The 23,718-nt window shown below is 42.3% G+C and overlaps 3 protein-coding genes across 3 annotated transcripts; 2 read left to right on the top strand and 1 right to left on the bottom strand.

Annotated features, from left to right (window-relative positions):
• Positions 1–227: 227 nt before the first annotated feature.
• LOC311341072 (uncharacterized protein) lies at positions 228–3,276 on the bottom strand (the record flags this gene model as incomplete). Its single annotated transcript, XM_084465983.1, has 10 exons — positions 3,201–3,276; positions 2,209–2,309; positions 1,832–2,104; positions 1,629–1,722; positions 1,468–1,535; positions 1,095–1,343; positions 920–979; positions 653–799; positions 479–544; positions 228–326 (listed from the first exon to the last, which is right to left on the bottom strand). Exons 3-10 carry the CDS (start codon positions 2,015–2,017, stop codon positions 228–230), a joined length of 969 nt encoding a protein of 322 aa, XP_084322109.1. The 5' UTR covers positions 2,018–2,104; positions 2,209–2,309; positions 3,201–3,276.
• A 7,763-nt stretch (positions 3,277–11,039) lies between these two features.
• Positions 11,040–13,957, top strand: LOC311341073 (uncharacterized protein; the record flags this gene model as incomplete). Its single annotated transcript, XM_084465984.1, has 2 exons — positions 11,040–11,110; positions 11,800–13,957. 2 exons carry the CDS (start codon positions 11,040–11,042, stop codon positions 13,955–13,957), a joined length of 2,229 nt encoding a protein of 742 aa, XP_084322110.1.
• A 909-nt stretch (positions 13,958–14,866) lies between these two features.
• LOC311340868 (uncharacterized protein) lies at positions 14,867–23,167 on the top strand. Its single transcript, XM_084465768.1, has 6 exons — positions 14,867–15,025; positions 16,259–16,392; positions 17,319–18,253; positions 18,403–18,574; positions 18,870–18,995; positions 21,404–23,167. The coding sequence occupies exons 2-6, from the start codon at positions 16,278–16,280 to the stop codon at positions 22,093–22,095; spliced, it is 2,040 nt and encodes a 679-aa protein (XP_084321894.1). The 5' UTR covers positions 14,867–15,025; positions 16,259–16,277; the 3' UTR covers positions 22,096–23,167.
• Positions 23,168–23,718: the final 551 nt, after the last annotated feature.

Genomic DNA, 23,718 nt, shown 5'->3' on the forward strand with positions numbered 1-23,718 from the left:
ACAATTTGTTTGATCTGATTTAGAATATAGTGTACCAACCTCCTCCGCAGCAGTGGTAGGTGATGGCTCCTCCCACACGGCCGCAGCCACAGCACTAGCAGTCGAATCCCCCTAAAGAAAATACATGAACAAAAGTGTCATTATTGCATTTGAGAGAACTTGCTAGTCATAGCAATAATTTGCTATGTGTATTACACAATATGTACATGCACATAGAATTAAACTGATTAAGGATAAAGCGTACTAACCTCCTCCTCTGCAACCACGTCCACAACGATGCCACGTGTCAGCCTGGGAGACACCCCAACGCTGGGTGCCGCCTTGACCTGTTTACACGAAACAAAACCATGTATTTTATTAATTGTTTTCAATACTTGCCAAAGTACTAAACAAGTAAAGCAAAGAAACTATTGCATTATCGGTGCCTACCATTTGTACTGCGCAATTCAGTGATTACATTAATGAAATAAAGACAAACCTGGCACAATGCAGGTCTCCTCTTGCAGGCCACACGTTTCGGACGTCGCTCCACCACACACCGTGTCTGATTAAAGAAAATCAAACACACTTTTAGAACATATAAAAGGAGTGTTTTAAGGGAGACAATACAGTTTTAAAAGACCTCAATCAAAACGTCACATTTTCAACTTACCTTTGTGTGTTGTGGAACGGCTGGGCAGTCAGGGCTCGAAAGATGAGCTGGAACCACGGCGTCCATCGCAGCCAACATGGCGGTGCTGAAGTGGACAGGATTGAGTGGGATGAAACAATCCTTCAGCACGATGGCACGTCCGTCCTCCTGTGAAATAAACACAGAAACAGAATATTAGTCACAATTGCTATTGAGTAAATCAATGTGCACAGATATACAATCGATATACATATGTTAACAATTAACGTTACAATATATACTACAAACCTGATGCCGAACCACACGTCTCTTTGAGGGCCTGAAGAGCTGATCCGCAGATTGGATCCTCTGCAATGACAAATAACAATTATTTGATTAAAATGAATGCATGGTGAACATTTTTGAATTTCAACCATCAACTATTTTGCAAATATGAGTGGGAAGTACTGTATGCCAATATTACCTTCTTGCCGTTCACCACTTCCATCCAGACATCGCAGGGGGGAGAAGAGGGAGAATCCCTCACAATCACCCTTGGAGGGGTGATTGGACCCGGCGATGCTGGTCGCGCCTGTGCCGGTGCTGGCACAGGCACGGGAACATCCGGCGCCTTTGGTGCTGGCGCCGGCACTGGCACGTCCAGTTGCGTGTAGGCAGCATGCCACAGCAACTCGGCAAAAATGCCCATGCCAGCCTCGTCGCTCAAGTGAACCTGAAAAGGATAGAATAATACACTCACTAACAATAACATCAACTTTCAATAAATAATACTATCAATTCAACTACAAATGAGTGTAAATCATCAACCTTCTTTGCACACAGTATATGCTACTTACACTATCCCTGACCCAGAGATTCAGGTCGCTGAAGGGGAAGTGTTCGAACGTCGAGTAGTACGCCATACCTAAGAAATGATAAATATATATAAATCATTCATATACTTCATATATCGACAAATAAAGTAAGCATGTAACATAAACATCTGTTTGAAACATACCCATGGACTTGGCCACAGAACGAAACTCCCGGCTCATGTGCTCCTGCAGCTCTGGAGCGACACTCAGGCGTGGAACGAAATCCACGACAAAAACCTTGAAAGACAATGACATTCCATTTAAACACATGTACGCTGTACTGCAACACGTCATTAACGCATTTTAAGAACTGAACAAAATACACACAATCAACTAAATTACTTACATTCTGCCAACGCTGACTTGCACTAATCAAGAGCTTCCCAAACTCTTGACCAGCCAATTCATGAGTAGTGCTGGTGGTCAGGTTGTTACCGGGGGCCAGGATGCAGACTGCATCAGGTGTCCGGGGTAGCGTAGCGTGGACCAGCTCCGTCCTAAGATGAGACGCGCTGGCCCCAGGGGTCGTCATGATCCCAAAGGAAAGCCTTCCCTTGGAAATCCCGACCGTTCCATCGGCAAAGGGGCGCAGATGGGAATCCCCTATGATAAGAACAAACTGAAACATAGAAAAACCTATTTAGAAATCATGTTTTTCAATTTAAAAAAAAAAAAAAAAAAAATTGTTAAAAATTATTAACACATTCTTAAACAATCAATTACCTTCTTATCAGCCGAATGCGCAGGAACGAAGAGCTTGTGTGTCTTGCCTGACACAGACACCGGGTACTGGGTCACACGACGGCGTGTCCCTGTACCACGGCCTATTCACAGAAAGAAGTATATTAGTATTTATAAAACGGATGGCTTAAATCAAGCAATCTGATTGGTTCCCAACTGTTGTATATTGAGCATATACACACAGCTATGACGCCCGTTTGGTTTACAGAGTTCAGTATCACTCCGCGCCTAACTTGAACTGTTTTTTATTTATATATAAAAGCAATAGAATAGTTCACTGAAGCCTAAAAACATGTTGATTGCTGGATAGGCTGGAAATGTTGTAAAGCAATAGGCACACGGTGAGTGAACTGCTCGATAGTATAGAGTATTTGGTGTAAAATACACATACTGTACCCCTGAAATCTCCAATAAAGACGTTATAATACAGTATCAAAATAGGCTCCCAGTATTCTTACGGTGTACATGGAGTGAGTAGTGGTGTAAAATAACATGTTTCTGTAGTGGGAGCATCGCTTGATAGAGGCAGTCGGTCAACAGATTAAATACGCTACCAAACACATAAGGTAGCACTTTTTGATAGGGTAGCATGATTCTATAGATTCTGATACTGTATTATAACGTCTTTATTGGAGAGTTAAGGGGTACAGTATGTATATTTTACACCAATACTACACCGCGGATCAATAGCGTCGTCATGCGCATACGCAGAACCACTAGGTAGCAAAATCACCAGAGTGAAGGGGGTCGCCGTCCCTCCGCTGCGCGGCGGGATGGACAACGCCCCTTAACTGTGGTATAATGACCGTATACCACAGCCTGGCGTGATCTATTGCTTAAATATAGTATATACTATATTAGTAATAATATTACTCATCTAGATTACACAAATATTGACCTCATTTACAATTTCAAAAGCTTCACTGTGCACATAGAACTTGATGACAATGGAAAAAACCCAACTCCCTACTTACGTGCAACAAACTCGGGACGGTCAAACGACAGTTCCACGTCGACGGGACGTAGGGCTGCCTCTCTCCTCTTGGCCGCCTGAGAGAGACGGTACGACTTGCCGCGAGGCATCTAAAGACATATAAACAGAATATGCGATAATACGATTAGAAAAAGCGAATGAAACCTGTAATGAAACATACTTGCATCTTAACTACCACACGTTTAAATGGAATGATAAATGAAGTATGAGAAATAAACTCACCGTCGTTCCAAGGAGGATCAAGCGTCCAAGTAAATCGATAGATAGATCGACGGATAGATAGATAGAGAATAGATAGATAGATGGATAGAATAGATAGATAGAATAGATAGATAGAATACTACTAGTAGTACTAATAGTAGTGATAGTATACCTGAAAAGGTATTAAACTATCAAGCACACTCTCTCGATTGAAATATCTCTGTGTAGAAATATTTCGCACAATCGCTCTAAACCTTGCAATAAAACACAGCTCCGAAGCTCTGAGTCTCAAAGAAGGCGACAACTGCCGTTCGGACAATCCTTTTATAGCCTACCTGGCGTCACACACATTTGAATCACAACAGCCAATCGCAGCACAACATCAGCCAATCACGACACAGGGATTCAAATAAGCCAATCACAAAACTGTCAACAAGCTCTCGATTTCGCGCTGTCCACCATCTTGTGTATGCTGCTCCGCGACTCGTAGTACTTCCGCTCTGAGACGGTGGCCGCATTTGTAGTCAGGATGGTTTATATCGTTAATCTTAGTATTGTTTAGCATCTAATTTTGGTTTTTGGTCTGTCTGTTTTATAATGGTGTCTTGTTAGCCCTTGTGGGCTGGGCATGCTGATGCATGACACAATAATAATAAAAAATACTAAACTAAACTCTAGCGTCAGTGGAACATAATACGTCAATGCCACCTCCATCTTGGGGCGGCCTAACCACCCACCTGAATGAATGAATGTCGGTCTTCTGTCCCATCGACGTCTATCTATGATATCTAGTCAGTATACATATATGAGCCAATGCGACGTCTACTCTTTAGAATGTCTATGATAGCTGTTTAGCAAATCACACACTATAAATATGATAGAGAAGCAGAAACAGGGCGAGTAAAATCAGCTATTTTAATATGTTGAAGAAACAATTAACATATGATTAGGCTATATATAAATACACACATAGCCTACATAATATATATATTCTGGCAACTCCGATAGTCGGCGGGGGGGTTCTCAAATCACACGCACAAACAGGGTTGCAGTGCAACCGTTTTTATTTCATGCAACTCACAAAAAAAGGAGAATCATAAAGCAACACAGGTTATTCCCCAGCGGGCCAAACAACAAGGGAAAGCGTCTCCGAATCGGGTCCGTCCGGGAGGGTGGCGTGGCTCTCGCTCCCGGCTTCCCCCCGCTCAGCGCTGTGGGAGAAAAGTTCCAGCGTCAGTGCGCTATGTGGATATCGGTGCCTTACCCCGACTGTCTTCCACTCGACTTACTCCTCGTCTCCAACGTGCCCGGTCCTTAAAACCCCTCTGCCGTCTTGCTCCCCCAGGTGATCCCAATGTCCCCGATTGCCCTGGTTTGCTGGATGAGCCCTCCATGGCACGTAGCCTATCTCTCGCGGACTACCTGAGCCGCTCGGGGTGCTGGCGCTGTTCGTCCACGCCAGACAGCGCGGGGTTGCCACAATATATATATATATATATTATATATTATATATAATATAAATATAACTTGTAAAACACACACACAAGCAAGTCCGGTTGTCACACTGAGTCCGACAGCTGAAGTGTACTGACTCACGTGTTGCTTGTTGCTGTCGTGCGGTGAACGGGGGGCGTTCAAAGACCGTCGGAAAGTTGAATTAGTAAACAATAGCCGTACCGACACTTTCGGGTGGCAGAACGCGAGTGGCTACCACTGACCTGAAGCCATCCAGCCGGCTGTAAACATAGACACATAGTCAAAAAACGAAGAACATAGTGTGACGTCATGGTGAATCGTCGACTCACCTGTTGCTCTGTTGTCGTGCGGTAAACGGGGGACGTTCAAGGACCGTCGGAAAGTTGAATTGTTTTCAAACAGCATAGTAACGCCACTGATACACAATACATACACACAATACACAGCTGCACAGTGCTCCGACATCTTGTTAGGGACTGAGGCAAAACTGGAATTACATCAATTCGCGAAAATTTTTAAAAATGCGCTTCTTTAAAAGTGTGCTTCTTTAAAACTGCAATTCTTTAAAGCTGTGCTTCATTAAAACTGCGCGCAGTGATGAACGGGACCTCGTACTCCGACATCTTGTTAGGGACTGAGGCAAAACTGGAATTACATCAATTCGCGAAAATTTTTAAAAATGTGCTTTTTTTAAAAGTGTGCTTCTTTAAAAGTGTGCTTCTTTAAAAATGTGCTTCTTTAAAAGTGTGCTTCTTTAAAAGTGTGCTTGTTTAAAAGTGTGCTTCTTTAAAAGTGTGCTTCTTTAAAACTACAATTCTTTAAAGCTGTGCTTCATTAAAACTGCACGCAGTGATGAACGGGACCTCGTACCGGCTTGCGGCCGCGTCACATGCCGTCGTAACATGTGCACACTTGTCAGCGCACATGTTACAACGGCACGTGACGCGGCCGCAAGCCGGTGCGAGGTCCCGTTCATCACTGTGCGCAGCCAGAGGCTCAAAATCACTCAGCAAAGACCGTAATAGTTATGAATATGAAATTCACAGGACACGTGTAAACTGGTGCCTTTAGCTCACATACCAAAATTCGTATTTGTCATGTTTGTAGCGGCCCCTACAGGAACTTTAAAAAGCAGCCCCTGCGCCACGTTTCACCAATATGTATGGAAATCGGTGGGCAGGTATAACGTGGCAATACCTACAGAAAAGCCCATGCCCCAAAACCCACCGGAAGTCGGCTAATTGCATTTGTATTTTTCACTTTGGGCGGCAAAGTTCACTTTTGCGCCTTGTATTTCAACAAACTCCTCCTAGGGAATATATCGAATCTGCTTCACAATTAGTCAGTACAGTCAAAAAATGGTGCTCAACCAACGCCGTGTTATTTGTGACTGGCCGTTTAAAATTTGTTGGCTTATTTTCGCTTTTTTCACCTTGTATTTGAACAAACTCCTCCTAGGGAATTTATCGGATCTGCTTCACAATTGGTCAGTACAGTCAAAAAATGGTGCTCAACCAACGCTGTGTTATTTGTGACTGGCCGTTTAGAATTTGGTGGCTTATTTTCGCTTTTTTCACCTTGTATTTAAACAAAATCCTCCTAGGGAATTTATCGGATCTGCTTCACAATTGGTCAGTACAGTCAAAAAATGGTGCTCAACCAACGCTGTGTTATTTGTGACTGTACGTTGAAGGGCGTATCCGTGGCGTGCCGTCAAATTTACCCGTTTTCAATGGAATTTTGTCACTTTTTCACCTTTCACATTTCAACAAACTCCTCCTAGGAAATTTATCTCATATGCTTCTACAGATTACATAAGTTCACAAAAAATTAAAATTACATAAGTTCGCGAAACATTAAAATTAAAACAGCGGGCAGTGATGAACGGGACCTCGCACCGGCTTGCGGCCGCGTCACGTGCCGTTGTAACATGTGCGCTGACAAGTGTGCACATGTTACGACGGCATGTGACGCGGCCGCAAGCCGGTACGAGGTCCCGTTCATCACTGCGTGCAGTTTTAATGAAGCACAGCTTTAAAGAATTGTAGTTTTAAAGAAGCACACTTTTAAAGAAGCACACTTTTAAACAAGCACACTTTTAAAGAAGCACACTTTTAAAGAAGCACATTTTTAAAGAAGCACACTTTTAAAGAAGCACACTTTTAAAAAAAGCACATTTTTAATTCTTCTTCTTTTCCAGGAACTTTGACTGCATTTTCCCCCCCCTGAACATATACGAAAACTCATTTTTATTTGCCACATTTGGTGGGACTGCTGTAACTTAGATATTCTAGCCGTCAAATTCAGATTGGCCCCAAGGTGGCGCTATACCAACTATGCAAAAATTTCGACCTTTACACAAGCATATGTCGTCACCAGTTTGACCTACACACATGAAACTTTTGCCACACATGCAAAACCTCATGATGAACAAATTTGCAGATACTAACTTAGCACTTCCGGTAGCCACATTTCCCGCCATTTTGAATTTAGTTAAAAACAGTAAATTCCCCAAGGATCCCAAGTTTTTCGACTTTCACAAAAATCCTTTGCCACATATGATCTATAGCCTATTATCTTCAATTTGACATAAGGATTAGTCTGTACACTAAAGTAGCAAGTACCCATGAGCCATTGAGTTCGAAAAGAGGTGTGTTTTTTACCAAAAAATTGGTAAATTGCACATATCTACATGAATTGGACTCCTATGATGTTGGACCTCTCTACTAAAGTTGTTCAGAATCAAATTCTGAACAAGATAGAGTAAAAAAAAAAAATTATGGGGCGTGGCTTCAAAATGGGCGTGGCCTGTTACTAAAATAGCCACAGTTCATAGACGCTATGTTTGATTTGAGCGGGACCAACTCAGTGGCCTTTGGGGACCAAAGTTCTAACTGCTCAAGTAAAATTAAGTCGATTGGAAAAACAACATGGCCGCCAGAGGCTCAAAATCACTCTGCGGAGACCGTAATAGTTATGAATATGAAATTCACAGGACACGTGTAGACTGTTGCCTGTACCTCACATACCAAAAATCGTGGTTGTCATGTTTGTAGCGCCCCCTACAGGATCTTTAAAAAGCAGCCCCTGCGCCACGTTTCACCAATATGTATGAAACTCGGTATGCACGTACAACATGCCAATACCTACAGAAAAGCCTCTTGGAACCATGCCCCAAACCCTACCGGAAGTCGGAAATTTTCTTTTTTTCATTTGCACTCTCGGCGGCAAATTTCACTTTTTCGCCTTGTATTTCAACGAACTCCTCCTAGGGAATTTATCGGATCTGCTTCACGATTGGTCAGTACAGTCAAAAAATGGGGCTCAACCAACGCCGTGTTATTTCTGACTGTACGTTGAAGGGCGTGTCCGTGGCGTGCCTTCAAAGTTGGCCGTTTTGAATTCCGTGCTCTTATTTTCGCTTTTTTCGCCTTGTATTTGAACGAACTCCTCCTACGGAATTTATCGGATCTTCTTCACAATTGGTCAGTACAGTAAAAAGATGGGGCTCAACCAACGCCGTGTTATTTGTGACTGTACGTTGAAGGGTGTGTCCGTGGCGTGCCTTCAAAGTTGGCCATTTTTCATGGAATTTTTTCACTTTTTCGCCTTGTATTTCAACAAACTCCTCCTAGGGAATCAATCTCATCTGCTTCTACAGATTACATAAGTTCGCAAAAAGTTAAAATTACATAAGTTCGCTAAAAATTAAAATTAAAACTGCGCGCAGTGATGAACGGGACCTCGTGGCAGCGCACATGTTACGAGCTCCCGTTCATCACTGCGCGCAGTTTTAAAAAAGCGCACATGTTACGAGGTCCCGTTCATCACTGCGCGCAGTTTTAATTTATTTATATATACCAGATTTATTTCAGATGACAAATAAAAAACTGTTTTGGACATTCATTTCATGTGCTACATCACAGATAATATTATTTTTTCCAAGTGACATTTAATTCAAATACTTTTGTATTCTTAAACAAAACAATGACAGCACTTTTGGCAGCAACAATGGCAGACATATTTAAGTAATGTGACCCGAATAGCAGAAGTAGATTTAGAAATGTGGACTTTCTAAACAGTGACAATGAAACATCGAATGGACTAGTATTCAAAGTTCAACAAAACTACACTGTTTTCCAACCACAATCTGAATTCCAACTTCAAAGCACTTTATTTGTCCCCAAGGGGCAATTTAAAAGGGCGCATTACAGTATAGCTTCAGGACACAATCAGCAAACATAAGCAGCACGCATAAACATAAGCAGCAGATATACTGCACAATCAACCAACATACACAATTCACAGACACACTGCACAATCACACAGCACACACCGCACCTCATCATTCAACACAAGTAGTAGTTTTAAAGTTAAAGTTTTTAAAGTGCTTCCTTAGTGCTTCAAATAATAAAAATAATAAAAATAAAGTGCAAATAGAAGATTCTAACTTCTAACTAGATTCTAATTCTAAATGATTATAGTGTAGTCACAGCTAAATGGCATATCCAACATGAATCGCAGTTTGCATTAAAATACGTCCATGCTCATCAATTTTTTTTTATATTCACAAAATAATTAATATTTAATGATCAATGATGCTTGCATTAGAAATGCACTACTTATGCAAGGTTTTTATTTCGAGTCAACGACATGTTGCAGCACTGAATGAAAAGTACACTACAAACATGTTTAAATATACAACCTGTGATGAAAACACTTAAACATTAGCTCGTTTTAGGTGTGCTTGTTGTTGTTTTTACCTATTATCCAACGGGTTCTGCTTATGTTGAACAGATGCGATTTATGCTTTGTATAATTGGCAAGATGTATATTACTCTAAACAAGATAATTATCTCAAGTAAAGTCTACAGGAAAATACTTACTGTGTAATACATGTGCATTGTATACTGTTGCATTCCCTACATGAGAACTTCGTGCATAATGCACATGAGAGGTGGGTCATTCCTAGTATTCGGTGCCATTTGAGTCCCCATAGCCTAATATGGTATATTTTTTGTAAAAATTGGCCAATACTTATTTTTAAAAGCTCATCTTATATAGTTAACCCCCCTCTACCATAGAACACAACAGTATGTCCCCAGGATTAATTGCATTTAAAATAATTCCTCCAACTTTAGCACAAACAACTAAACTGCCATGTCCCCAATCGTGTTTGCTCAACTTCAGTTACAAATATAAGTAATAAAAATCAAAGAAATTCTACATTTGTCATTATTGTTGTATAGCTTTGTTTATAATATTCCTTACCAAATGTTATTTTTTGTGATTAAAACATTTTTAAGACTTTAAGTATTTAAAATATGTTGTGTCCCTGAATCGACTGTCCCCCCTGTTACTCTGATGCAAGTCCCCCTGAACACCCCCCTCCGACTATCCCTCTAGTCACATGACTCAACAAGTAACATTACTTTTTGGAGGGAAATCATCTACAAGAAGCAGAGTAAGTATCACTCTTTAATCAACCTTTTTTTCAATGTTTTAGAAAGCTTGACTAATGCGGTAAAGCATAACATGTACACCCTGTTATGCTTATAAATAGTGGAAACTGATCCTTTTTTGTAATTTTGAAAATATGGTTAAAAAACATGTTAAAAATCCTCCTCAGTGGTCAACATTAGCTAGCTTCTTCTGCATCACATGAGTAGTAATAGCTAAATTTAGCATAAAATGTCCCCCCTGTTACTGTCCCCCCTGTTACTGTTTTACACAGTAACAGGGGGGACACATAGTAACAGGGTGGATGTAAGAGGGCTAGATGAATAAGTGTTTCCAGTTTGTATTGGATTTTTTATACATTATTATGCCTTTTTTGTTCCATACTTCCATAAGATTCCATAAGATTAAAAAAAAATGGTTTGCATGTAATTATCAGGGAATGGCGCCGTTGTCTGCCGCAGAAAAGCAACGGCGCTACAGGGCTCGTCGGGATGTAGACCATGAAAGACGGCAGCAATACCTCAATAAAGAGAAGGAGAGGTGGAGAAAGGACATTGATGAAGGGAGAAAAAAGAAAGTGTCAGACCTAAGCGAAAGAGAGAAGAGAGCAGTAAGAAAGAAATGGCGAGAAAGAAAGAGAAAGCTGAGGAAAAATGACAGAGCCAGGACGACCTTTCAGTCAATGACCACTCCTCCTACAAGTCCAGACACTCCTCCAGAGCCAGAAAATGCCCCACAACCAGGGCCCTCAAGGTCAGAAAAAAGTTGATAGTTGAAAGCTTTGTTGATTAGGTAGAATGATTTGAATTATCTTATATGTTTTTGCCCTTACTGTGTGTGTATATCTGTGTGTGTGTTTGTTGCTGGTAAGCTAGAAACACAACAAATATTAAATATAATAACAGTGTGTAGCCTGAGGAAGGGATGGTAACAAAGGAGATGTGTTGTGGTGTTCATTGAGGAAGAAGGCCGCCGACACAGGATCGCTTTTAACTCACTATTTGTTTTAGGTTCAGGTCTATTATCTATGAAGCAAATGGAGGGGAATTATATAATTCACGTGTGGAGCGACTCTTAGCTCAATATCTAAATAGATTCGCTGCCTGTAGAGTTTCTGCCCTCCCCCCGCTTGTGTGGTTTAGTAGTACCTGGGCAGGCATGGCCTCTATGACGCATAATATGTTTTGATTGGCTAGTGTTGGGTGCCCGCCTCCTAGTGTATTATGTGTGCTGCCATCTGGTGGCCAGGTGCGTTTAGTACAACTTATATGTTTGTTCCTGTCCCCTAGTGGCTATGTGTGGATATTACAGCCTGTTATATGTGCTGCTATTCATTCGTCACAGATGGTTTTACAATAAGTAGCACAACTCACCAATGTGAATAATGGCCTTCTATTCTAGTATCTTGTATTTTAAATGTGCCAATATGCTTTGTGTTTTAGGCAAAATGTTGTTGGAAGGAGGAATGCTAGGCAAGGCAGAAGGAGGCTCCAGAACAATATTGAAGAACTAAAGGCCTTGTTGGAGAGGGAAAAGAGAAAAAAAGAAAAATACAAGAAGAGGTGCCAGCGCTTGGCAGGGGGAAAAATATCGCCACGTTCTACAGTGGATGCATTGCTGCGCAATCAAAGAGTTAACAACACCATTAGGAAAAGATTGTTGTTGCAGGAATCAATAATTGAGGACATCAGAAATAAATACAGAAACACTAAGAAGGAGCGGGAGAAGCAAATTATTGCAAAAGCAACAACTGGAAAAATTATAAAGAAATACAGGCTGCAGAGGGCTGCACAGGCGATTCTGGGCTTTTCAAAGAAGCGATGTCACAGACCAGATGCAAGGCTCATGACCTATGAAAGAAAAAAGAGCAACAGATTACCGGCTGAATGCAAACAGAAAGTAAAGGCTTTCTATTTAAGAGATGACGTCAGCCGGATGACAACAGGACGAAAGCAAACTGTCACTCAAAAGAAGAAGAAAAAACAGAAACGTTTGCTTACTGACACAATGAAGAATCTGCACCAGAAGTTCCTTTCAGAAAATGAACATCAGGTCTCTTACTCTTGTTTCTGCACCTTAAGACCATTTTGGGTTGTGGTGCCAACAGAGGCTGATCGTGAAACCTGTCAGTGTAAAACTCACGAGAACTTACAGTTCATGGCCAACACCCTGTACAGCCAAGGTCTGTCAGCAACAAAGAACCTTGAGGAGATGGTAGATGCAACAATGTGCGATCCCAAATCCAAACTCTGCGCATATGGTGAGTGTAAAGACTGTGTCTACTCAACCCATACAATGCTTAGAGCTCCAGAAAACACAGAGATAGCCCTAACCCAATGGTCTCTGGAAGACAACACCAAAGTGAACGATGGAGAGGAGTCTGGGAAAAGGTCAACAATCACTGTGAAGAAAAATGTGATGACAACAGAGGATGAACTTGTAAGTGAATTTCATGACAGGCTGTTTAGATTTAGGCGACACATCTTTAATATCAGGTGGCAGTACGGGGCCTACAGACAGCTCAGAGAAAACTTGAGGAACAACGAATGCCTACTACATGTAGATCTCAGTGAGAACTACTCCTGTAAGTATTCTCAAGAAATTCAATCGGTCCATTTTGGAGGGTCACATCAGCAAGCAACCCTACATACAGGAGTGCTGTACACTGCAGCTGAGCAGTCCCCAGTGACGTTCTGCTCCATCTCGCCTTCTAGGCGTCACGATCCCCCAGCTATCTGGGCCCACCTCGACCCTGTGTTAGACATGGTGAGGGAGAGATACCCTCTGATTAATCGCCTTCATGTCTTCAGTGACGGCCCAGCTACACAATACAAACAGAAGGGAAACTTTTACCTAATCTCAAAAGAGCCTTTCAAGAAAGGCTTTAAAGATATCAGCTGGAACTTTTTTGAGGCCAGCCATGGAAAGGGAGCTCCAGATGGTGTCGGGGGTACCCTTAAAAGATCAGCTGACCAAATCGTCCGCCATGGAGGAGATATCCCCAACGCAGAGGCTATGCTCCACCAGTTGAGGAGCGTGGGTACTTCGGTGGAACTTTTTTTTGTGGGAGAAGGAGATGTTGAGAGGAAAGTGCAGGAAATGATGGAAGCGCCCCCACTTGTTCCTGTCAAAGGAACAATGAAAATCCACCAAGTCATCAGTTTCTCTCCAGGGACAATTAAATACCGGGACATAACTTGCCTTTGTCAGGCAGACAAAGGTGTACTGGATTGTGCCTGCTATGGGATAAAGGAGGTGAGCCTGGGAGAAGAGGCAAGCCTGCAGTGCACTGAAGAGCCTTCACGGCCTGAGGCCATCATGAAAGAAAACATTGGGCAGTGGTGCATTGTCAAATATGATGGTGAACCCTACCCAGGAATCATCCTGGAAGTTGAAGAAGACGTAAGAGTAAAATGCATGCATAAGAATGGGATCAACAAGTTCTACTGGCCAGGTCCAAGAGAGGACATTAGCTGGTACAGAGATGACCAGATTGTGTGCCTGATGAAAGAGCCACAACCTTTGAATAAGAGGTCTGTCCAGCTAGAGAAGGAAGTGTGGAAGTTCCTAGAAAACCTGGGTTGCTGGTCTGATAAATAGTTTGCTGTTGCCAAGTGCGTGTGTGTGTGTGTGTGTGTGTGTGTGTGTGGGGGGGGGCCGTGTTATTTTGCTGTTGCTGATTTGCTATATAGGTTTGGGGCAGTTATCCTCATTAATGGGTTTTTAGTGAAGATCATTTTTACATTATCAATGTTTATGTGAATGTTCTAAGGTAAATGAACTGCCTTTCTTTCATGAAATATATATTGTGATGTCCACCCTGTTACATCCTGTACACCCTGTTACTCTTCTGTCCACCCTGTTACCTGTGTGTTTATTGATAATAATTAAATGAAATCATCAAACAATATGTATATCTTTGTGGTTCCTTAAAGGGAGTAAATTGACTAAATTAAATTACTAAAAAAATGGGCCAGATCCCATTAAAATTCCTTTTTATACTAAAAGAAATGTGTTGAAATTACATTGTGTCCTAAAATAACACATGTCTTTTCTCAAGATAATGCTTGTTTATGAGTTTTTGTTAAAATACAGTTGCAGGGTTAAATAAGGGACATTATATCTCTAAGAAAATGTAAATGTTATAACAGCTGCGAATTCAAATCATTTTTTAATAGAAATGAGAATGTCCCGTAACAGGGTGGACATTTGGCCTATGTTAGGTGTGAAGAATTTGGTCAAAATTATTAAAATATAATATCCTGAGCTGGACCAATACATTTTTCTTATAATTTAACATGCCCTCCTTCAGATGATAAGATAAAATCATGGAACATTTTAAAGTTTTTGATAGAAAGTTACCAGACTGAAATGGCACCGAATAGTAGGAATGACCCAGATATTCGCAACAGTATGTGGTGGAACAGCAGGGAAACGCCAAGGCTTTTATTTAGAAGGTGAACCGGAAGTTGTTATGCTAACGTAAGCTACAGCTATGTTGTCTACCATTCAACGCTTTGCAGATAACATGTTGGATAGCTCTAAAAGAACCAAAATATGGTGTAATCATAACAAATAAAAATGAAAAGACACGAGGATATTTCCAATTATTTATGAGTGAACGCATGTCAGTCGGGTACTTTCCGTCCAAGGAATATCAATGTTGAGGTTGGTCAAAGCTCTATTGTCTTGTTAGCTAGTTTTAGCGTTTGTTTTTATATGTCAGCTTCATGGAACAGCATCCTAAGTTATTCTGATGTTGTCGTTTCTATGGCCAGTCCCTTTTCCAATGAAGTGCTAATGATGACAGTGTACTGACGACACAAAATACGAATACATGAAACCAATTTTTTTTTCACAAGACAGTGGGCAGTAACTGCTGGTCCAAATTATGAATGAGATATTTAGGTTGTAATAATACAACTACCACTACTACTAATAATAATAAGGTTACAGGGTGTGATGGCAAAGGGTACAACGCATGCCTATACTAAATTAAATGGTGATGTGTCGATGTCAAATGATTAGTCAGGGTCTAAAGACATAACTGATTAAGATCAGGCTATAATGTGTACTTAAACTGATCTATCCAACAATCCAAACAACACTATTGCAGATGTCAGATGGAGGTTGTAATCGTGACTAATGATTGGTTCCGGGGAATGGGGATATGTTTACATTCGTGCGGCGCAATATAATATTTTTATGAAGCTCATCCGTCCATGAGTTCATTACATTAACATGTTGTTTATTCTAAGAGTATATAACACAACATTGTGTGATCATTAACCTTATTATCGTATATATGTCTTTGTATTTAATTATTGTGGAGTAACATGAATTGATCTTACATAAGAAAGAACATTTGCATATACACAAAAGGGATACACATTGTTGGCATTGTCTGAGGTTGTCAACACTTGTACACAATGGATAGACATTGCAGCACGGATCTTTGCTGTATTAGCTACCATGAAAGGTCTCCAGCACTAATCTAATACTATGAAGGTTTGTTGACCTTTTCAACTTTTATGAGAGGATGGGTTTAATGATGGTCAGGTCAAATTGTTGTTTGTGTAGCATAACAATTATTAATATATTTGTCAGATTTAAATTGCAACATCATCTTTCAAAGGAGTTTAATTATTTACCACATGTAGGCCTAGAGTGTGAGAATTAGGTCTAATTATCCAAATGGTTCCATACAGAACGTTAATGTGCACATCTTAGTTCGTTTAGCAGTGAATCAACAGCTTATATTGATTCACACAGTGTGCATTTAAACTCACCACCTGATCCATCTTGCGAAGCTTCTTTTCTGTGCTTCACATTGTCTTTTACAGTAATGCTGAGTTTCACTGACTGACTGTTATTTATTCACCCCTGGCTGTGCTTTACAAGGTGATTCACCGTTTGAACGATGGGCTCGGAGAACCCAGAGGACTTGAGCCCTGTCCTGCTGCTGGTTGAAGATCAGCAAGAGATAGGAGGACTGATCAACTCAGACGGGGAAGAGGTGGACTTTTCACAGATAAGTAAGTAGAAAGCATTTGATTTAATGCTAAACCAGTGTGCACAGGTATATATCATCTTAAGATGCAGTTTAGATTCATAGAATCAGAGTCAAATCTCTCCTGAGCTAAACAAACGAATGAATGAAATTTCACACTTATAAACGATAAAGCATAAATAAGCAAGGCAACTTTATTTATATAGCACTTTTCATACACAAGGCAGACTCAAACTAAACATTTTAGAAAGGCAAAGTAAAAAAAAAAAAAAAAATTAGAAAGTGAGAAAATAAAGGCAAAGTTAGTAATAAAATAAAAAATTGATAGAAGCATTGTAGATTTAAGATTTAGCAGAAAGCTAAAGCAAACATAAAAGTCTTCAGTCTTGTTTTAAAAGCTGTCAGAGTTGGGGCAAGTCTTAAATCCTCAGGGAGTTTATTCCAGCTATTTGTTGCATAGTAACTAAATCCTGCTTCCCCATGTTTCGTGTTGACTCTGGGGATAATTAACAGATTGGTCTCAGAGGATCTTAGTGGCCTAGAAGGCTTATGTAGTGGAAGCATATCAGTTAAATATTTTGGCCCTAAACCATGTAGGGATTTATAGGTTAGCAACATGATTTTAAAATCAATTCTCTGACATATAGAGAATATAGAGAATATAGAGAATAATCAATGTAACGATTTAAGAATTGGTGTAATATGTTCAAAAAAAGCAGTGCATTCTTTAAAATAAAACACATGCTCATGCTAAACAAACCTCATCCCATATACCTTGGCTACTATCCATCAGAATATCTATGTGACATATGAGTGTCATATTCCTTCCAACATAAAGGGCTATTCCAATAGAAACACAAGGCTGATTTACTGGCTATTGGTTAGCAGGGGACAGTATGGGCCCACATTTCAGTGGCAGCCAATTGAATTGTCTGCACATCATTAATACAGGCGAGCGGGTCAGCAGCAGCTTCGTAGACGAGGAGTCAAGTGCATTCGATCCATGCGAAAATGAGAAGTTCCAGTCCACCACGCACACCTGCTCGGTGTGCGGGAAAGACTTCCCCTACGCCTCCAAGCTCCAGCGCCACCTCCGGACCCACTCGGGCGAGCGGCCTTTCCCCTGCTCCGTGTGCGAGAAGAGGTTCCCCGAGAAGGGCCTGCTGATGATCCACGAGCGGGTGCACACGGGCGAGAAGCCCTTCCCCTGCCCCTTCTGCGAGAAGCGCTTCGCCAGCCAGGGCGAGCTGCGGCTGCACAAGCGCACCCACACCGGCGAGCGGCCGTACCACTGCACCATCTGCCTCAAGAGCTTCTCCCGCCACTGGCACCTGAAGACGCACCTGGACGCCATGCACTCGGAGGTGGTGGCCGGCTTCACCAGGAAGAAGTTCCCGTGCGCCGAGTGCGAGAAGAGCTGCAACTCGGCGGCAGAGCTGCGCGACCACCGGCGGACGCACACCGGGGAGCGGCCCTACCAGTGCTCCTACTGCGACAAGCGCTTCGCCCTGTCGGGCACGCTGGTGCGGCACGAGCGGCTCCACACGGGCATCACGCCGTACCGCTGCTCGGACTGCGGCAAGACCTTCGCCCAGCAGTGGACGCTGACCACGCACATGCGCACCCACACGGGCGAGAAGCCGTACAGCTGCACCCAGTGCGACAAGTCATTCATCGCGCCGGGCGAGCTGAGGAGGCACACCAGGATACACACAGGGGAGAAGCCCTACGCCTGCGGCCACTGCGGGAGGCATTTCTCCTTAGCGGGAACTCTTAGGAACCACAAGCGCTCGTGCACTCAGGCCAAAAGCACGCCCAGCCCCGGTGTCGCCTTGGATACTGCTAGCGCCGATCAACCAGAGCTGGGGAGCTCCAGCTCTCCAGAGGTAACGCAATATTAACGTGTGATTACTTTATTATTTTTATCAGGGGACATTTATTTGACGCAATGCTTTGAGAAAGTGCTATGCACATCCAGTCCAATGCAGGGCCATGCACTAACCATCTCTGACGACCCACCAATCAATTTCAATAGGTTTTGCACAGCCAGAGTACGGCAAGCGAAGACCCCTCTTCCGAGGATCTTCACTCAGACGTGGGGTCTCGGTGTGAGGTGGAAGTCATTGAGGACCGGCTGGAAGACGTCGCCTCCAGCCCACTAGTGAATGTAATAGTGAAAGAAGAGGAGCAAGAGGAACCCCTATGTGGTATTTAATAAATGCCTTACTATTGATAGTTTTATCCAAAGCGACTTAGTGTGTGTGTTTTTGTGTTTCTTATTTCTTTCTTAGTGTTTAAGTATTTAGTATTTAAGGAGTGGGTAGATTTTAGGCCTCTTGCTCAAGGACATTGGGGTTTGAACCCAGAGTCAATCACCCTAACTACCCTTGACTATCCTGCTCCCGTTGTTGTTATTATCATTATTAACTATTTACTACCATTATAGTTTACCAATGTGGTTGCCTTGGCTAATGTTGATGTGTTTCTCTGTGTTTTCCTCAGTAGAGGGCCTTGACCCTGATGTCTCCAGCTGTGAAGAATGTCCACTCCCAGAGCTCAGCCCAGAAATCCAAATCACAGTTAAGGATGAACAGGATGAACAGGACGAACAGGACGAACAGGCCAATAGTAAGCTTGTAAAACTTCATACAATGAGTGTGAATGTTTTTTTTAATTAAAAACAAGCACAACATCACAGACCCACCCAGTACAGGTTCACACACACACACACAAAGGCACACGCGCACGCACTCACGCATGCCTGTCCGCACGTGTGTGTAGACCAGTGGTTCCCAAACTTTTTGTGCCCAAGGCACACCAAAGGACAAATAAAAATTTCAAGGCACACCTATTGTGCAAAATAGCCTTATAACACGTGTTATCACTAATATCATCTGTTTATCTGTTAGGTTTATAATTATTTACTAATGCCAAATAAGATGTGACAAAGACAACTATTCTACTCATGAAATATTTATTAACAAAATACTTCACAAAAATATTTCAACTTTATCAAATTGGGCTTCATCAAACACACCCATTTCAACCAGACAGGTGAGGCAAAGGAAACAGAAATTCAGCAGAGAACTGTCCATGAGAAAGCTGCACTGTCCATGGCCCTGAATCTGACCCACAAATTATAACTGTAACATTTAGAATCAGGCTTTTTTTGTAAATATTCTGCCTACTAACAAATCAGTGGGACACATGTGCCTGTCGGGGCGCACAGATTTTTTTAATCCTTGGTGGCACTGAGGAGAGGGCCACTCGCAAGTCCTGCTCAACAGAGAGCCGTGACCTGGTCTTGTTCTTCATGTAAACAAGAGTGGAGAACGCCAACTCACACAGGTAGGTGGTGGGGAAATGAAGAAGTTGGTCGATAGCGTGGTGGGAGATGGTTGGATATTCTGATGCACAAACCAACCAAAACTGATCGAGTGTGAGCTCACTAAATTTCAGTTTCAGCGTGCGGTCCGCACGGAGCTCTGCGCTCTCCTCTCTCTCCTTCATAGTGAGCTTCTCGGTTGAGGACTCGGACTCCTGGTTGAATGGGTCTCGGATCCAGTCATTGTCCTCGATGTCGGCCACACGTGGAAAATAGCGCTCAAACCTCTCTTTTAAGGTCTGAAGGTGTTCGGCATATACAGCGCGCTCACTGGCTGCCTGTGGCGCAGCTGATGCCAGTGGGAACATGTTCATGGAGCCCTGTTCCAAAGCCTCGCGCCACAGGGTCAGTTTGCCCATAAACCCCCTAATCTTGTCTGTGGATGATAAAATGTTTTCATTCCTGCCCTGAAGCTTGGCGTTTAACTCGTTGAGATGCCCAAATATGTCTGCAAGGTAAGCCAGCCTGGCGCACCACCTCTCATCCGCGAGCCTGTCCTTATGTGGGACAGCGTGTTCACGTGAAAATTCCAAAAGCTCTTCCCGAAGCTTTTCTTTCGGTGGGTTGTCGGACTCGGCAGTCTCTGCACTGGTGGTTGGTGGTTTGCTCTGCACGAGAAAGCGCTCCATTTTCCCTCTTGTTTATGTTTTAATGTTGTGTTGACCTACTGCCTTTGATGTGTCAGTCTAAAATTCCCACCTGCGCAACTGCGCGAACAGCGAAATGTGGGATCCTCTTTGAGGATTTTTAAAATAGTTTTTAGATAAAGAGTTTGCCTCTGTATTATGGAATGAGTGCATTCAAAGTAGTATATAGTAAATTAAAATAATTATTTTTGTCTAGTTGTATACTATATTGCAGTAGGCTATGGTTGTCACAAAATCCCACGGCACACTTGGACTTGCCTCACGGCACACCAGTGTGCCGCGGCACACAGTTTGGGAACCACTGGTGTAGACAATGGTATTGACGGCAAAATAGTCCACTGATAATTTGTCCTCTGAAATCTGAAGTTTGAAAAGGTTGAAGATACCATCATGTACACTGCTGAGCCATGTTTGAATTGGTCAACAATGTGTGTTGTAACGTTGGACTCGATGGTCCAGATGCTGTAACACATCAAGCAGACAGCCCATGCTCAGAAAACGTGAAAAACAGAAACCACAATGTACTTTTATAGGACGAGGAGAACGAAACCAGTTTAGTTTGTGAACTTTGAACATAACCAAACCAATGCATTGTCATTCTCTGTCGAGCAAAGAACTGGAGCACCCGTTCTATTCCATTAATGGCCACCTGAGTATGTCTGTATTTCAACTTGGTTAACAACACGTTTCACAGAGGGTAATGGATCCCATCCATGTTCTACAGGTCTGCCAAATGTATGTCATGTAAATGTAATCTGTTTTTATATTTTCTGTTGACTGTGGCTGTATTGCTTACAGTATATACAGCGATTACACTTTTACGTACAGAAAATGTGTGTAAAAACACAGTGAACGAATGAGTCCTTGACGCGTTCCATAAGATCCTGCATGGGACGGATCGCATCGACCGGGTGATGGCATTCGACAGGGACAGAGTCCACACGCACATCAAAGAATAGCTCATAAATGATAACAATGTCTTCAACCCGTTTCTGTCCCCACAGACTCCACCGAAGAGGACTCGGGTCACGTGGTGTTCGTTGAGGAGAGCGGTCCCACATCACCCCTACAGTGCCCTTTCAAAACCAAAACCACCTACTGCTGCGGGCTGTGCGGCCGGGACTGCCACAAGCTCTCGGCCCTGCAGATACACATGCGCATCCATTCGGGGGAGAAACCGTACCAGTGCTCTCTCTGCGGGAAGCAGTTCACCCAGAAAGGTCAGCTCAAGGGTCACCAAAAAGTCCACACGGGAGAACGGCCCTTCACGTGCCCGGACTGCGGGAAGAGCTTTGCACACTCGGGAGCGATGAACCGCCACCGGCTGACGCACACCGGGGAGAAGCCCTACCGCTGCTCCCTGTGCGAGCGGAGCTTTAACCAGTCGGGCCGCTTGAGGGAACACGAGAAGATCCACTTTGGGGAGAAGTTTGACTGTCCCGAGTGCGACAAGAGTTTCACCCGGGCGTCGAGTCTCAAGAACCACTTCCGGCTGCACACCGGGGAGCGGCCTTACCGCTGCGACCTGTGCGGCAAGGGCTTCAGCCGCTCGCAGAGCCTCAGACTCCATAGACGCAAACACGGACAGGCTCACGCCGAGGAGGAGGCGGCGTCCAGCGGGAAGAACGAAGACGACTCCTCCCAGAGTGACACCGCCTCGCCGCTAGATATGAGTATAACAGAACATCATTACTGAGACGAACGCAGAGACATTTATATAAACAATAGAACTAAGGTGATTGTTGTTTGAAAAGGTCATACAGTTTCTAAGATTTTAGGCATTGAACCTTCATGATCCATAATTGATGCAATCTTCTGCCTCACAGTGTTTTTAAAACATGGGACTTCTAGGGACTTGACTAAGAACTGTGGCAACCACCTTAACGGGACATACTGTAAACGTTATATGGCAAAGTTATAGTTTGCCTGTGTGTCTGATCTGTGCCTGTTCTGTACCTGTATATGTTCTGTTGATCAACTGAATCACTTCCTTTATGTTACGCCCTGTGTTGATCCAAATTTGCTTTATTAACTTTATTCCCATTGAATCAGTTTTGTAAATGTCACGTTGTCTCGCAGGCCATGAGAGTGGAAATGGTTAAGCACTGGTGAAATAATATTAATTATGGTAATTCTGAAACAATTCCCTATCAAGGTATTTGACACATGAACACACCTATCATTGGCATAACAATGGTAATCTGAAGGAACAGTATTTCAAGTCGAGTCACCAAGTCTCATGAACTACATCTATGTTGTAAGGCAGACAGCTGTGCATTAATTATGTATTATGGACAAAGCTATTGAAAGGGAGATTATTAACAAATCAGCCTCTGTGAAAAGCTGACACCATAAAACACTGGTTTGCCTGAGGAGTACAATTTCCCTATGAGATGTTCATAATTATCCACTGACCAATGTGAATTTGTATCTATATTATTGAATATGGGATATAAACAGAAGGATATTAATATAAAATATAAAAATAATGGTTCCCAGAGATTTACCATAAATTTGGATAACACATTTCAATGCAAATGCAGTCTGTTATTCTGTGATACAATTTTCCCCAAACACATTCATATTTGTATTCTAGCAGGCTGAAGAATATATACAAATGTAGGGTCGATAATATAACATCCTGAAGAAAAATGTTCTACTTTGCTTATCTACTACTCTGACTACTGGTATGTCATTTAAGCATACAGCCTCACAACAATTGGACCAGTCTAAGCACGCAAATGGCAATGGACACCATTTCCCTAAAACCTTTGAAACTGAAATACTACAAATAAGAGTAAAGGTACTGTTATAACTTGTTGATCTATTTATTGGTTAGTTGTATTGTAACATGACTCTCATTAAAAGATTATTTGTGGTTGAACAAATTACTTTTTATTATTATTTTTCCACAAACAGACTATTTTCAAATCAAGCTGAATTCAAAATCGAGTATGGAAGATGTATTATTTGGTGCACGGTGGATGAGAGCTATGCAGGGAAGGTCTTCTACCTTGACACATTATGCTCCTACCTTGGATGTTAACATCTATTAGCCACAAATAACAAAGTAGGCCTACTCGACTGCGATGATTAGATTATTCAGTTTGAGATTTGTGCGATCACAATTCAACGTTAAAGCAAAACTCACTTTTAAAATGGACTTGTTTCCGAATTCAAACGCTTTCAATTCAATGACAATTAACAAGATTCCTGGATTTATACATTGTCAACATGTTATTTTAAATACATCATAGCCAGAACCTTTGGTTGATGTTACTTGGTAATCCAAGGTCACTGGTATCCCACAACTGGCATT

Source organism: Micromesistius poutassou (assembly GCF_964030765.1).
Source record: "Micromesistius poutassou genome assembly, chromosome: 3".
Lineage (NCBI taxonomy): Eukaryota > Metazoa > Chordata > Actinopteri > Gadiformes > Gadidae > Micromesistius > Micromesistius poutassou.

Excerpts from the sequence above, each read along its gene's own strand:
- LOC311340868 (XM_084465768.1), top strand. The coding sequence starts at position 16,278 with ATGGGCTCGGAGAACCCAGAGGACTTGAGCCCTGTCCTGCTGCTGGTT. Across the intron at positions 16,393-17,318 it reads GGTGGACTTTTCACAGATAA|GCGAGCGGGTCAGCAGCAGC; the intron begins GTAAGTAGAAAG and ends TCATTAATACAG. Across the intron at positions 18,254-18,402 it reads GGAGCTCCAGCTCTCCAGAG|GTTTTGCACAGCCAGAGTAC; the intron begins GTAACGCAATAT and ends CAATTTCAATAG.